This window comes from Nyctereutes procyonoides, unplaced genomic scaffold (genome assembly GCF_905146905.1).
Source record: "Nyctereutes procyonoides isolate TBG_1078 unplaced genomic scaffold, NYPRO_anot_genome, whole genome shotgun sequence".
Lineage (NCBI taxonomy): Eukaryota > Metazoa > Chordata > Mammalia > Carnivora > Canidae > Nyctereutes > Nyctereutes procyonoides.
The window spans coordinates 37,773,193-37,789,850 of record NW_026575042.1 but is presented as its reverse complement, the minus strand read 5'-3'; the positions used below and the strand labels follow the sequence as shown (position 1 = coordinate 37,789,850).

The following is a 16,658-nucleotide window of genomic DNA, read 5'->3' as shown; positions in this document are numbered from 1 at the left end:
GGCTCGATCCTGGGACTCCAGGATCACTCCCTGGACCCAAGACAGATGCTCAACCACTGAGCCACCCAGGCGCCTCTCTAAGGTGTTGAGAAGAAACAAAAACATGGGCTTTGAAGTCAGGAAGCCCTGGGTGAGAATCCTGACTCTGGCTGTGGGATCTTCTCAAAGTCACTATCAAGTGTGGATGATGAAGTCGACTTGCAGGGGCGTCAGGAAAGACCTAAATGAAACGGCCCACGGGAAGAATGATGCCACTTCCAGGGCTCTCTGGTTCATCACAAGGTCAGGCCTATCCTAAGCACTACATGACAAGGAGACTTACCCACCTCTCTCATTCTGCTTTGTTTCTTTTTAAATGTGTATTTTGTTTGAGTCCTAAGCATGTAAGTAGGTATCATGGAAGGTAACCAAGTCAGGAAACGGAAATATATGAAGCAAATAGAACCTGTGGAATAAGGCTGTGACCCACAAAAAGGAGACTGCTGCTTGGCTGCACACGGGAATTAAGTGAAACATGTAAGAGACTTAACATAGGAATAAGCTATTTTAATCAAGCAAAACCAAATTTGTATTCGTTATTTCTAAAAATAAAATTAGGCTTTTCCAACCCTTAACATCTGCATTTAATAATATCTTCTAACTGAAATACAGATGCTAGAACGGCAAATTACAATGTACCTTGTACGGCATACAGTATGTTCACTGCGCACACCTACTGTGGTTCTAGTTGGTCGTTAAGTACTCAACGCAAACTTCAACGTCACTCATGGTAAAGTCTTCACAATGAACAGAAAAAGGTGATGAGGCTGTCTTAAAACGGCTCTGCTATAAATTGTATAGAATATACAGAGTTACAAAGTCAAGTATTTTTTTTATCAAAATATACACCCCTCCCTGAAACTAACACAAGCTATCAACATTTTAAACGGATAATACAATTATAGAAAATATCTGCAAAATTATTTTTTCATGTATAAATATTCTGCCATATTTACTTTGGTCTAGAATCATCAGCATACAAGTCCACTTAAAAAATTCCCACATGTGAGGGCTGGGAGACGTCACTACGGGTGATCGTTTTATAGAGTTACCTCAAATCAAAATGACTGAAATACACAGTAATTCTCTCTGATTAACGATCCTAATTGAAAGAAGACAGATTAGTAGATCACAGAATTGCCTATTCAATATTGTAATTATCAATTCAGAAAGGATTTTCATAAGCCCTTTGTGACTATCTCTTTTTTTTTTTTTTAACAAGAACCCAGGTGAGCAGGGCAGGTATACATATATACAACGTATAAAGTAAGGTTGGATTTGCTTGTGTTTTCCCATTTTCCTCGATTATATAATACTGTATGTAAGTGAAAGTAGATGAACGAAAGCTAGATGCAGATGCAGTACTGGGGTTACGTAACAGCAAAATACTACTGTATAAAAAGGTCAGCTTTGATCATGTCCTTCTCTGGGTGTTTAAATGCCTTCTTGCCCACCCAAATCCACATGAAGTCTTCTTCATGGAGATATCACAATACTTGGAGAGAGGAACTGGAGTCCTTTGAACTACTTCTTCATAATGGTGACCTTGCAACTTTGGGTAACCTTGGGCTTCCATCTATCAAATCCCATGAACAGGAGTGGCTGTAGGTCACCCTTAAACCAGGTTCCAGATTCTGCTCACACTGCTGATCAAAGGGTAGGAATGTTTTCTCTCTCCCTCCTATCCTGGCAGTTTAAACATAAGAATGATGAGTTCCAGTTTCCCAGAACCTAGTCCACGTGATGGAATGTCCTACTGGGCAACTGGACTTTGAGGCCAATGCTTGATGGTGTGGGTCAGTATAAAAAAAAAACATGAAAAAACTTAAGTGGGTTTTTAGCAAGGGAGCTAGATGTCTGCAAACATGAAGACGAGGCATCTGGCTTTGGGGAGATGTATCTGGGTCCTGTAAGTGATGCAATCTTATCACTCCACATTCCATCTCCACACCCCACCCCCCAAAAACAAAGCTACCACTGGAGGCAAGGAAGGTCACTACTTCCTCTTGCCCACTCAAGTTATTAATGGGTGAGGTGGGAGGTATCTTTCTGATATCCTTTTGGTTTATACTAATGTACACTTGTGGGCTGCATAATCTCCAAGAAGGCTAATGATTACAGGGATTAGGCTGTCACTTTCCAGAGGCTGGGAATTCACCACCATACGCATGCTTGCACTAAATTTCCTAGACACTCCCTCAGTGGAATTGGGAGTTGTCAGGTTTTACTTAAACCCTTGAGGCTAAGTCTGTCCGAAACAGACTTCCACATCCATGGCCTTGTGATGGATGGAAGACTGCAGGGGGTTTCAGAAGAATTTGACCCTTCTTTGTTATCTGAGGTGAGGCCACTGCAAAGTAATATACAGCACAGGTCATCACAGGAAAGTTCTGGGAGGGCTCTCCCCCATAGATAAGGCATGACCTATGTTTTCTGTGACTGGAGTAGACCAGTTCTAGTATAGCTCAGCCATAACTTCAAGGGAACAGCATTCCATCTAAAAGCACACAACATGCTCTTAAACCAGATTCAAGATGCTTTCTACTGATTTTTCCATCAGTCCTCACTATTTGCAGATCTATTGCTCATCAATTATAATTCTCTACAGGGGACGTGGACAGTTAAAAGTCATAGTGGTTTACATATGTATTTTACAAGGTTTGTGTTGCAGAAAAAGTAGTTCTAGATAATGAATGTCCTACTTAGGTTACTTAATTTCACACATATTTTCAGCTATAATATTAAATATTTCATATATATCCACTAATTTAAACAATCTTTAATAGTGCAGAAGCTGGATGGGAAAAATGACCGTCAGAGCTCATTTACCCTCTAACATATTTACGAAGATGATGTTTTCATGATATCTGACCCTCGTTTTCTCCAGTGACTAAAGACAGCTCAGCAGCCAGTTCCTATCAGCACTTACTAGAAAGTTTTAAATTAGGCTAACGTTCGACTTTTTTTTTTTTCCCCCACTGGCAGAAATACCACAGCTAAGAACTTCATAAACTTCCACAAGATACTTGGGATACTGGAGGATTCAGCTATTTCATTTTTGTGCACTTTGCATGAAGTTAATGCTAAAACCCAAAGTAGATACTAGGATCCTTTTTCTGGAATTTTCACAAAAGAGATTTTCTTTTACATTTCACTCCTTCATCACTGCTGTGTGAACAAAACTAACTTAAAAACAACAAGAGAAAACAGCTAACTAAAAAAAACAAAAACAAAAACAAAAACAAAAAAACACAAAAAAACAAAACCAAAACAACAAACCGGCCAACTTATATTTTTGAAGATTTTTCTATGTATCGCCACTCAAAGGACATTTTCAACAATGGTTTGTATGTTATCCTTTTGGTCACTGTCTTCCGAGTCATTAACATGTGCGTTCTCCAGGGGGTTTGAGTTTTCCTGGCACATGTCACCTTCTACTTTCTCCCGCTGACTTGGACTTTTGAACAAGTGTTTCTTCTGGTGCATTCCAAGGGCAGCGGCTGTTTTGCAAATTTTGGGGCACTGGAAGCAGGCGTAGCCCTTCCCATCATGCTCCCAAATGTGCCTCTGCTCATGATTCCTTTTTGTGGAAAGGTACAAAAAACTCTGAAAGCAGAACTGACAGTGGTAACGCTTTTCGCCGGTGTGGATCCTCTCATGGATTTTGAGGGTCTCGTTCAAGGTGAACGCCTTGTTGCAGTACTGACAGATGAACTCCTTCACGCCCAGGTGGATGCGTTCGTGTTTCTGCAAGTTGCCCTGCACCGAAAAGCGCCGCCCGCAGGTTTTGCACGGGTAGGGCTTCTCCCCGGTATGGCACCTCATGTGCATCTTGAGGGTGGAAGGGCTCTGGAACTGCTTGGCGCAGAGCTCGCAGGCGTAAGGCCTGGCGGTGAGGTGCCGGTGGGGCCTTCCTTGGCTGCCAGCCCCCGAGGCTTTGTCCCCATCACAGAGTTCACACTGCAACTTGGGCATCTCCTTGTTTTCTTCTTCCTCAAAGGCCTTCTCCTGCGGGGCCTTGGCCACGGCACGGTCCGGTTCTGCCGGGTATCTGCACTGAGTGCTTGGGCTCCTGTTCTCGTGTTCCTTCTTCCAGTTGACTTTCCTCATTTTTCTCAGCTGTCTGGACTTCTTTTTGGGTTTGTAGTTGTAGTAAGGACGCCACGGCTTGTCCGTGGAATCCTGGTCACTGGCATCATCGAACATTTCATTCATTTCCACACACTCGGACTGGCAGAGCCCAAGCGGGCTGTCTCTGTTGGTTTCTGGGTCGCTCTCTTGGGGCAAAGCCTCCTCCTCCATCTGATACTTGGGTCTTCTTCCTCTTTTGTAGAACAGCTTAGATCCCAGGATATGCCTTTTCACGATGGCTTCGTTGCCGATTTTTACGGTTATTTGGCAGAGGGGCGCGACGTTGCTATTCGTGGAGGTTCCAGGCAGAGCGGGCTTTGCAATGTAAGTCTCAATTTTACTGGTTTCTTTCATGCTTGTGGTTTTGCTCAACGACCCTCCGGGATCAGCACTGTACTTTGGCTCCTCGGCTACTTCTGCCTTGTTACACGGCACGGTTTTCTTTTTCTCCTTAACGCTTTTGGGTCGGCTGACAGCTCTGCCGGCTTTATCGGGCTCGAGTCTGCGGTCATCCTTCAGGGCCTGGCTGGCAGCTGGGTCCGCGGGGGCTCTGTGGCTGCTGCTGCTCATGGCAGCAACGGCGTTGCTGTGCATGATCACTGATGAGAACTGGCTACTGTGCACGATGACCGACGGAGCCGAGCCGCTGTAGCTGATCACAGAGGCCGCGTTCTCACTGCTGTTACTCAGAGATGAAATAGGCCCGTCCCCTACCGGCAGGTTGGAGCTCACCGCGTTTTCAGTGGAAGAAACGGACACCTCCGTGGAATAAAAGTTATTGTCCAGATCAACTTTCAGTGCCTCCTCTCCCCATTTGGTCCCCTCTGTGCTCTGTGCATTGGCAGAAGCCGGGACCTCCTGACGTACAGATGTTTCCAAGGGGACGGCCGGACCGTGGGTCAAGGTGTTGATGCGGTCTTGGAAACTCAAGGTCGGTAACTCGGAGCTGTGTGTGTTCTGAATCACATAGGGACCAGGTGCAGACTCGTTCATCTGACTGTTTTCCCGGGCATTTTCATAGGAAGAGTTTCGGTAGCTTTTATAAGGAGCCCTCTTGCATTTCATAGGCAGTAGCCTGTAAAGTTTATATGGATAGACACTAGGCTTCAGGCCTCCATTTGCTGTTTTTTTACTGATGGAAAGTCTGTGATCTATGGCATGGAAAGACTTCTGATGGTTTTTGAGAATATAGTAGGTCATGAAAGTTTCAAGGCAGAAAATGCACTGATAGCGCCTTTCTCCCGTGTGCCAAATTTCATGTCTTGTCCTGTACTCCGCCAATGCAAATACTTTGTTGCAGTAATGACAAGGATATGTTCTTCTCCAGGAGTGAACGTTTGCATGTCTTCGGAGGCTGGATAAAGTCACATAACTACGTTTGCATACAACACAACTGTAGAGCATTTGCCCGTTAACAAATTTAACCATGTGGTCCGTTTCTGGCAAGGTACTTCCAGGACCGGAAAATTCACCAATCCTATTTTCAGATAATAGGGGTTCTGGACCTGTGAATGAACTTCCATTCTGTCCAATGGTAGGATAGTTTTCTAGAAAGCGTTGATTTCCCCCAGGAACCGGCATGTGGCTTGACCTCATACAAATCTGCTCGTGCCGATCCAGTCTGTTCAGAGTGCTGAACTGCTTGTTGCAGTATTTGCACACTAACGGCTCCTGGGTCGGCTTGTGAAGCTGCATGTGGGCACTGAGCAAAGTGCTACTGTCAAAGGATTTGGAACAACAGCTGCAATTGTAAACGAGAGGTGGGACCTCCACAGCCGGTGGCCCAGGCATGTCAGAGGACTTATTTTCATCTTCCTTGGAAAAACGGCCATCTCCTTCGTTGTTAGATTTGGAAGGAGGAAGAATTGCAGCTGGCTGTGGACTTCTTTCTTGATTAACCTCTAAGCTGGCTACTGGAGGGGGTGGTGTGTTTTCTGCAGCTGACTCAGAATCCTGGGGTATGGAGACTGTCTTTGGCTTCCGGCATGTTTTCGGCTTTCCTGCAAGAGCTTCACCATTTTCTTTACCTGTCTTAGCAGGGGAACTGCTGTCATGCTCACGTACAGGCGGATTTCTGTAGGCCTCGGCCACGGAAGAAACGGCGTACGAGTGCTCAGCTAGGGTGCGGACGGGCTCTGCCTCGTGGCACACGTCAGTCCTCTCCAGGCAAAGGCTAGTGCTTCTCATGGAGTCGGAGACCTTTTTAAAGCTAGCCCTCAAGTCCAGTGGAGAAAACATGTTATTACTATTTTCTGTTTCGATGATGGAAAATGCATTTGTGATCCTTGGCCCATTGGTGATCGCAGGTTCTTCATGCCTTTTTTCATTTTTTTCTTCTTTAACCACTCCTTTTTCAGTAATGCAAAATACATAGGGACCAGGGGAATTTGAGAAGTTGCGATCAGTAAGATCCTCCAAGAAGGATATTCCTAGCTTCTTTCCTGCAGCTGCAAGATCGGTGACTGTTTCCTGTCTCTTGACGACAACTGTGGAGCTGTAGATATAATTAAGAATTTCTGTAAACACTTCAGCTTTGAGATCATCCAGTTCCAGGACATGGCTGGAGATACAGATTGTATGGCTCCAAAAGATATTTTTGAAATAAAGGCTTGAAGCAGCTAGGACATTGCTGTGGGCTTTAAATTTGGTGTCTTCCACAATAATGGTGACATCACATAAAATGCCCCGAATGCGCTGCTCATTTAAGATGGAGAGAACTGTGTCACTGTGCAAGTCGTCCTTGAGGTCCCTGGAAAGGGACATGACTGTCATCTGAAATAAGAGGAGAGATACGATCAGAAACCCTTCTACAAGTAGTTTCTTTTTCTTTCTTTCTTCTTTTTTTTTTTTTTTTAAATAAGCTCTATGCCCAACATGGGGCTTGAACCCATGTTCCTGAGATCAAGAGTTGCATGCTCTACTGAGTGAGCCTACCAGGCACCCCAACAAGTAGCTTCTTACTTCTAGACAATTTTCAGTGCTTTTGAAACACTTTTTTTTTTTGGTATGAAAATATAGGTTTTTATCTCACTCTGCTGTTACTTGTAAGACTTGGGAGTCAACATTAGAAGCTAAATCTTGACCTCGCCCCAGCTTGTTTCTCATACCATCGCTAATAGTTGTTATAGTTGGAAGTCCTCCCAGAACTCTTTCTCCAAGGCTGTAGCTATATATACATGTCCAAATTTGGGAGGAGGAGGGTTTTCTCCACAAACCTTAAGGGTCTCATCGTCAATCAAGGCTGCTGCATGAACTCCTAGAGATGAGCAATGCTGTGGTCCTGCCACGACCTCCTGTTTCACAGATGATCCTGATGATCTGATCCAAATATCATTTATAAATCAGGAAGATGATTTTTTAAAAAAATCTTTCCCTAAGCAAGCAGAACCTGTATAGAAAGGTACTGCTGCTCAGAGAACAAGCAAGAACTGGAGAAACTATTCCTACTTCGTGGCTCTGAAAGGTCTCCCCATGGAAAGCCTCATTCTGCATAACCAAGTCTGACTCCCTGCGCTACTGGCCCTTACCTCTCTTACCTCATTCTCTGATTTCCCTTTCAGTATAACCAAAGTGCATTAAGATTTCAGAAAAGAACTCTGAGGTACTGAGGGCACACAAATAGAAACAACACACAAAACCAGCAAAGTATGTATCTAAGTCTAGTGTGATCTCCTTCTGGTTTTGATTTGCAGACATCTCTACAAGATCCTGATTCAATGCCTTCGGATACATACCCACAAGTGAGATTGCTGGATCACATAGTAGTTCTATTTCTAATTTCTTGAGGAATCTCCATACTGTTTTTTGTTGTAGCTGTCACCAGTTTACACTCCCACCAATAGTGCACAAGGGTTCCCTTTTCTCCAACCCTTTATCAACACTTGTCATTTCTTTTTGATTTTAGTAATTCTAGCAGGTGTGAGGTGGTATCTCATTGTGGTTTTCACTTGCATTTCCCTGTTGATGAGAGATGCTGAGCATCTTTTCATATGTCTGTTGGCTATCTGTATGCCTTCTTTGGAAAAATGTCTATTCAGGTCCTCTGCCCATTTGTTAATTGGGTTATTTGTGGCTCTGGGATGTTGAGTTGTACAAATTCTTTATATGTTTTGGATATTAACTCCTCACCAAACTATCATTTCCAAGTATCTTCTTCCATTTGGTAGGTTATCATTTTGTTGATGGTTTCCATTGCTGTGCAAAAATCTTTTTAGTTTTATGTAGTCTCAATACTTGATTTTTGCTTTTATTTCCCTTGCCTGAGGAGACAAATCTAGAAAAATGCTTCTATTGCTGAGGTCAAAGAAATTACTGCCTATGATCTCTTCTAGGATTTTTATGGTTTCAGGTCTCACATTTAGATCTTTAATCCAGTTTAAGTTTGATTGATTTGTTTATTTATATATTTATTTTTAAAGATCTTATTTATTCATGAGAGATACAGAAAGAGAGGCAGAGACACAGGCAGAGGGAGAAGCAGGCTCCCTGCAGTGAACCTGATGTGGGACTCTATCCCAGGACCCAGGGGATCATGACCTGAGCCAAAGGCAGGAGCTCAATCACTTAGTCACCCAGGCCCTTGAGCATATTTTTTGTATCTGGTGTAAGAAAGTGGTCTGGTTTCATTCTTTTGCATGCAGCTGTCCAGTTGTCCCAGCACCAGTAATTCCACTATTGGGTATTAACCCAAAGAAAATGAAAACACTCTTTTGAAAAGATATATGCACCCCTATGTTTATGGCAGCATTATTTACAATAGCCAAGGTATGGAAGCAGCCCACATATCCACTGATAGATGAATGGATAAAATAGGTATGTTACATACACACACAGGAATATTACACATAAAAGAGAATGTTGCCACTGAAACAATATGGATGGGCCTATCAACTAATATTATAGTGAGGGATAGAATATTACATAAGAAATACATGGTACATAGGGATCCAAGACACAAAAATGAAAACTTAACCTTACTACATGCAATGTATTCTGTTCTGTTCCATTTTCATTTATTTTTTTAAATTTTTATTTATTTATGATAGTCACACACAGAGAGAGAGAGAGAGAGGCAGAGACATAGGCAGAGGGAGAAGCAGGCTCCATGCACCAGGAGCGCGACGTGGGATTCGATCCCGGGTCTCCAGGATCGCGCCCTGGGTCAAAGGCAGGCGCCAAACTGCTGCACCACCCAGGGATCCCCCATTTTCTTTCATTTAAAAAATGCTAATGGCAACTCACAAATTCACTATACAGATCATTCCTGCAGTTAAAATAAAAAAAAAACCCCTCTGGTCCAAAGGCCATACTAAGCAACTATCATCCAGCTTCTCTATCTTTTATCAAGTGATGTCCAGAAAGCAGCAGAGCTTGAAGAGATCTCTTTAGCTTCCAGTGGCAAGTTCTTCCTAGCATTGGAGTACCACATTTAACTCATGGCATTCATTCAGTTATGGAGAGACCAGATGGCCACAAAATGAATTTCTTTTTACCCTTTTTAAAAGCTATTATAAGTTGTGCCCATTATGTTATTTAGTGTCCTTTGTACTTTAGGATCCATTTGATTGATTCTTTGATCTCATCTAGCCATAGGAAAAAGTACATCACTACTAACAAATTCTTCTATTCCCAAGACAAGGAAGCTTAGAACTAACTGTCATCATCACCTGTTATAACAATGGCTACATTGTTAGCCTGGATTTCTGGTGTAACTATTGTCTCATTTCCTTTATTTAATATTAGTTTTTCTACTCTTGTTTACTCTGCCTTTAATTATAACTGTCCATGAATCTTTTCTAGAAGTGTAAAGGATTATGTCTATGAATAAAAATGGAATTAAATGAACCAGAATCCATGGCTTCTTGTACGGCCCTGAGGAGAGGGGACCACCTCTGAACAGACAGTGGGAATCTGTCCTTCATTGGTTATAGATCAACAACATATTTTGCTGATGATTCTTTTGCCTCCCTTGGGGTCTCTGCTGTGGGCCTCTATAGAATCTACTTTCTCTCCCGACTTAATTTATTCTCATCCTTTTTGGCTTTTCTGAAGCCCATACATTATTTCTTTATCCAGCCTGACTGGGTAGTCTCAGATTTGGTAAAGCACATACCATGGTTTTATTTTATTTTATTTTATTTTTATGATAGTCACAGAGAGAGAGAGAGAGAGAGAGAGAGAGAGAGAGAGAGAGGCAGAGACACAGGCAGAGGGAGAAGCAGGCTCCATGCACCAGGAGCCCGACGTGGGATTTGATCCCAGGTCTCCGGGATCGCTCCCTGGGCCAAAGGCAGGCGCCAAACCGCTGCGCCACCCAGGTATCCCCCATACCATGGTTTTAAAAGCTGGTTTCCATCTTGGTTTAGTTCCATGCTGACATCTATTTTGTCCTTCCACCTCAAAACTATTGCTTCTTCCAAAACACCCCACAGCACTCTGAAACTCCCAGTAGGCCCCACTTCCACCTGGGGAATACGGTATTTCACATCAAACTAATACTCCCAAGGTATTAAATGATAAGCCCCATTTACTTCTATAGGATTTTATGATTCTTCTCTTAGATTGTTCAGTTAAGGTGGTTAGTAAAAGGCTGTTAATATTTAAGAGTATCTTAATCATACAATTAGAATAACACATATAATAGAAAGTATCATTATATATATCATTAATACAACCTCCTAATTTCAGAATATCCAAGTATGACTTGTTCAAAAGGGGGACTATCTACCATTGTGTGGCAGAAATACTTTTAAAATCATAGTAACTATGATTTCTGCCACACAAATACTTTTAAAATCATAGTTACTATACAGCACTTCGATTTGCTTTCTTGGCACATAAATAAGAACTTCATTCTTGTGTCATTTTTACCCAACACATACGTTAATGCCTAACATGGTCACAGGGCTCAGAGCAGAAGATACTGAAGAATGTGAGGCACCTGTTTGTCCTCAAGGGGCTTAGAGTGTAGGGGAAGAAAGAGAACTGTCGACTAATAATTGGAATCAATGATGACAGGCCTTATGTTAAAAAAGTATGTACAAAGTGTTAAAGGATGAAATGCCAACTTATTATTTATAGAGGCCCTGATCAATCAATAAGTAAAACATGGATATGGGAAAGGCATTCTTTTTTTTTTTAAAGATTTTATTTATTTATTCATGAGAGACACAGAGAGAGAGGCAGAGACATAGGCAGAGGGAGAAGCAGGCTCCATGCAGGGAGCCTGATGTGGGACTCGATCCCAGGACTCCAGGATCATGCCCTGAGCCAAAGGCAGATGCTCAATGCCACCCAGGCATCCCTGGGAAAGGCATTCTAAGCAGAAGGAGCACCATGGGCAAAACAAACAAAAAATGTTAAAAAAAAAAAAAAAAGGTGGGTGTACTGCACTCAGGGACTGATAAGTGGGTCTGTGTGATGGTAGGAGAGGGTGTGCACACTGCTGTGTCCCTAGTGTCCTCAGCAGTGCCAGGCACATGGCAGGCCTCAACACTCTTTCTACTGAATGACCTGGGCGAAGAAAGGAAGGGTCAGACCAGATCATAAAGGACCTAAAGTACTCCTAACAGTAAATTTTATATTGCAGGTAAGAGGGAACCACTGAAAGTCATAACCATATTTCAGTTGAAAACAAACAAACACCCAATCACTCAGGCTGCAGTGTGTTGAAAGGATCAGAGGGAGGGGCAAGCTGGCTGTAAAAGACCAGTAGTTTGGCCATCTGTGGTCCATCTGTGGTCCAGCAGAGAAGTTGCCCATCCACCCAAATGGACCGAGAAGTGGGGGCATATAGACAGCCCCACTCCACCTAAGAAAGTGGGATGGGGGTGGTATCTGAACTTAAAATAGATTTTCATTCCCTCTACCAATATTTATGGAATAACTGTTAAGTACAGGGATCAGGCTAAATGTTTTAAGTAGACAAGAGTTCATTCTTCCTTTAAATGGATGCTTACTGAATATCTACTATATGCATTGGGACAGTAGTTTCCCAAACCTGGCTATGCATCAAAATCACCTGGGAAGCTTTAAAATAGTACAGATTTGTAGATATCCCCCTTCCCTGTCCCACAGAAATTCTGGTGTAGAATAGCTGAGGCAAGATCCTGGAATCTGTATGCATTTTTATATTTATTTAGTGAACAAAGAATATATTCACATACCAAATTCAAAAGACACAACATGTAAACATTGACGAGCCTCTTTCCCACCTTGTTTCAGAGGCTCTTCAAGTTGCTTTTGGTTTTTGGGTGTGGAGCCCAACACAGGGCTTAAATTACTGACCCTGATATCAAGACCTGAGCTGAGATCAGAAGTCAGACACTTAACCCACCAGCCAAGCTGCCCAGGCACCCCAAGTATTTTTTTTATCAACTAGCTAAAACCAGGCCTGGGGGGCTGACAATAAAACTCCATGCTAACAATAAACCCCATGCCTTCAAAGGTTTGTGGTGTACCAAGGGAAATAAGATGTGTTTATGAAACACTGAATGACAAAGACACAACGAATGTGCAGGATCACACAGGCAGGCAGGCCCGAAGAAGATGGAGAAGATGGTGGGAGTTCTGGGGAGCATCATGGGAATGGGGGCGAGGGAAGGCATAGGGAGAAGCTCGACAAAGCCTTGCAGGAGGAAGCGCCATTTACTGCATCTTGAGGGTAGAATTTAGCTCTGCAGATATAAACAAAGGGGAAAGAGAATTTCACTCAGAGACAGGCACAGAATTTCATGCCCTCAAGTTTATAATCCAGGAGTCAATGTAAGAGTTTAAAACAAAAAACCCAAATCTGCAAATGCAAACTGGAAAAGCAATGAAAGCTGAAGATGTACCTGAATGTCTTTAAGACTCTGGCACCACCCTTTCGAGCTCACCAGTGCCTTCCACCTGACCTACCTCCCAACCATAGTCACCTGACCATCTCAGAAGCTGCTGCAGCTAAAAGCCACATTCTACATGTCCAAAGGGCAATAACGAAATGAGTCTGAAGTCTGTAGACCAGAGGACCACAGGGAAGTCTGGTTCCTGCGGTTTCGTCTGACCAACCTGGTCTTTGGAACTGTGTTTTTGAAAAACTGGGCTGATGTTGAAAAGAGTAAGATTTAACATATAAATCATACACCTTTTCTTGAACAATATGAAGAGGGGGCAACAGTAGTTGTTGCCTGCCTGGCAAGAAGGACAGGGCGCCTAGTAGCTGTGTCCCCTCATCGTAGTCACCTGTATGCACAAACTGCTAGCCCAGCCACTTCCCACCAAGTGGCTCTCTCTGTAACATGACCAGCCTGGCCCCTTTAGCTGCTTTCCTTTGTTGAGACTGATAAGTAAATTATGTGAAATAACATTAGACTCACAAATCTTATCAGATATACTTACTTTAAAGATATCCCCATGATTAAAATTAAGACTTAATAAATGAGCTTTTATGGGGTTTTTTTTTTGGGGGGGGGCAGTCATCCTCAGCAAAAATAGTATTCTTGACTTTAAAAAGTTGAAGTGATCTCCTCTACTATATTTCTTTCCAGAGAGTAACTTAATATTGAAGCCTTAGGAGTTCCTGCCAATGGAAAGCCCACAAAACACCTCAGAAAAATAAATAGAAGATGGGAAGATGACTTTTAATTTACATGTAACTTTCTAAAATGTTTCCTAAAAAGCAAGTTTCACACAATAAACTCACTATTCTCAGTAGTATTAACCAAGATGGAATAGATAAGCATGAAAAAGGCTAATAAAAATGTAGAGGCAAAAACTCTGGTGGGCCTACATTTCTTTTTTTAATTTAATGTAGGACTACATTTCTTTTAAATAATTTGTCATTAGATAACTAACAGTAGGGCAGCCCCGGTGGCGCAGCGGTTTAGTGCCGCCTGCAGCCCGGGGTGTGATCCTGGGGACCCGGGATCGAGTCCCACATCGGGCCTCCTGCATGGAGCCTGCTTCTCCCTCTGCCTGTGTCTCTGCCTCTCTCTCGTTCTCTCTGAAAAAATAAATAAATAAATCTTTTTTTTTTAAAAAAAAGATAACAGTAGTCGTGTGACTTATGTTACTATTTTCCTGAGTTTGTATTTAAGCTATAATAGCCTTTAACATATACCTTCTAAATACACATATGCAATCTATTCAAACGTATGTACAAATAAATGTGTGACTTTATAAATATATAAATATATACTATGTAAAAATGTTTATGTAGTCATACACTTATTTATAAATATATAGGTATATATAAATATAGGGCAAACATATAATTCAGCATCTAAAATAAGACACTTGAGGGGATCCCTGGGTGGCACAGCAGTTTGGCGCCTGCCTTTAGCCCAGGGCGCGATCCTGGAGACCGGGATCGAATCCCACGTCGGGCTCCCGGTGCATGGAGCCTGCTTCTCCCTCTGCCTATGTCTCTGCCTCTCTCTCTCTCTGTGTGTGTGTGACTATCATAAATAAATACAAAAAAAAAAATTTAAAATAAGACACTTGAGAGAGAAAAGGTGTCTTGAGAGAGAAAAGGGGTAAAACTAACAACTATGCCGGAGACACCGGTATATATTGGTTCAGTCCTGGGGAAATAAGGGTGAATCATCCTCTATTTATACTTATACACATATATATAAGTGTACATTTGTATATAAGCATATATATATATATGAAAACAAAATAAAAACCTCTATATAAATATAAAATTCTATATTATAGTTGTAAGTACATATGTGTATATTTACATAAAATGTACTTAAAAGTATGTAAAATGCTTTTAAGAATTTTATAAATATAGGATAAACGTACTTTTGTTTTTTTGTTTTAAAGATTTTGTTTATTTATTCATGAGAGACACAGAGAGGCAGAAACATAGGCAGAAGGAGAAGCAGGCGCCCTGCAGGGAGTCCAATGCAGGACTCCATCCCAGGACTCCAGGGATCATGACCTGAGCCAAAGGCAGATACTCAACCACTGAACCACTCAGGTGTCTCAATAAACAGACTTTGTATTTATACTTTATATAAATGCCATTGGGAAATTCTAGTTAATTCACATATTTAGGATCTTCTGCTGCTTTTGTCTCCTGCCATATTCCAACCTTCTCTAATAAATACATATACGTATAATGCAAAGATAGATCTTTTTTTTTAATTTAAAGATCTTATTTATTTATTCATGAGAGACAGAGAGGCAGAGACACAGGCAGAGGGAGAAGCAGGCTCCCTGCGAGGAGCCTGATGCGGGACTCGATCCCAGGATCACGCCCTTGCCAAAGTCAGATGCTCAACCACTGAGCCACCCAGGTGTCCCAACAAAGATGTATCTTAAATAAGATACTTTTGATGATTAAATTACCTTTTCTTCACCAGCTTGTAGAATGAACTAGCTTTAAAAAAAAAAAGAAAATAGGGCTGCCCGGGTGGTACAGTCAACCGGGTAAGCATCCAACTCTTGGTTCTGGCTCAGGTCCTAATTGGGTCATGAGATTGAGCCTGAGTCAGGCTCTGTGCTCAGTGAAGAGTCTGTTTGGGTTTCTCCCTCCCTCTCCTTGTGCCCCTTCTCCCTGTGCTCCTGCTCTTTCTAAAATGAGTAAATACACTTAAAAAAAATAAGTCTATGCTCGTGGTAAAGTATTCAAACAGTACAGACGTCTATTAAGGTACAGAGCAGAAGCCCCCTTCTCCATCCTAACCTCCCTCCCCCAGACAGTGCACCCATTAACACCCATAGTACCCATACTCCCTAGGCATGGATACCTTTTTCCTAACTTTGGAAGATTTGCAAATTATATCTGTATAAAAGCTCTATGAGAAAAATAATTTCCTCTTGAGTTTCTTCTCTCCTAGCCTCTAGCTCCTCTGCTTGGCAATTCCTTAAACTTACTTATCTCAGGGAAGAGCCCATCTGGGCAGCGTCTGTCCTCTGGAATTTCTAGATTTTTGGTTCCTACCTGTATTATAATGTGTAGTGTTATACATCTATTCATGTTTATATCCTTCCCTCCCTGCTCCTTGAGTGCAGGGTCAATCTAATTCATCTTTGTTCTCCTGACACCTGTAGGGTACAGTACATTATTGATGATGACAGCAAAAGGAACTGGCTCCTCAGACCCCAAGGAGCAAATGGCTTACACATTGTGCTTAGAAAAGTTCCTGATTTAAACTTTAAAAATGAGAAGCAGATGAATCCAAATTCTATTCTCCAGAGAGCAAAATTAACTCTCTACTTTTATTAGAAAAATAAAAATTGGGATCCCTGGGTGGCGCAGCGGTTTGGCGCCTGCCTTTGGCCCAGGGCGCGATCCTGGAGACCCGGGATCGAGTCCCACGTCGGGCTCCCGGTGCATGGAGCCTGCTTCTCCCTCTGCCTGTGTCTCTGCCTCTCTCTCTCTCTCTCTCTGTATGACTATCATAAATAAATAATAATAAAAAAATTAAAAAAAAAAAAAAAAAAAAAAAAGAAAAATAAAAATTAATTTCTGTCCATTTCTTACCCCTAAGTTTCCT

General features: G+C 42.1%; 1 protein-coding gene across 14 annotated transcripts in view; it reads right to left on the bottom strand.

The window, feature by feature from the left end:
* Positions 1-525: 525 nt before the first annotated feature.
* Positions 526-16,658, bottom strand: part of ZBTB38 (zinc finger and BTB domain containing 38) — a 134,261-nt gene continuing 118,128 nt past the window's right edge. For 9 of the 14 annotated variants that reach the window (XM_055321003.1, XM_055321006.1, XM_055321004.1 and 6 more), the window contains one exon: positions 526-6,942. In XM_055321003.1, the coding sequence (XP_055176978.1) occupies positions 3,361-6,942 (3,582 nt within the window). In that variant the 3' untranslated portion in view covers positions 526-3,360. Of the gene's footprint in view, positions 6,943-7,385; positions 7,408-12,284; positions 12,846-16,658 lie in introns of those variants that run through there. The other 5 variants (XR_008663908.1, XR_008663906.1, XR_008663907.1 and 2 more) reach the window with 2 other exon arrangements.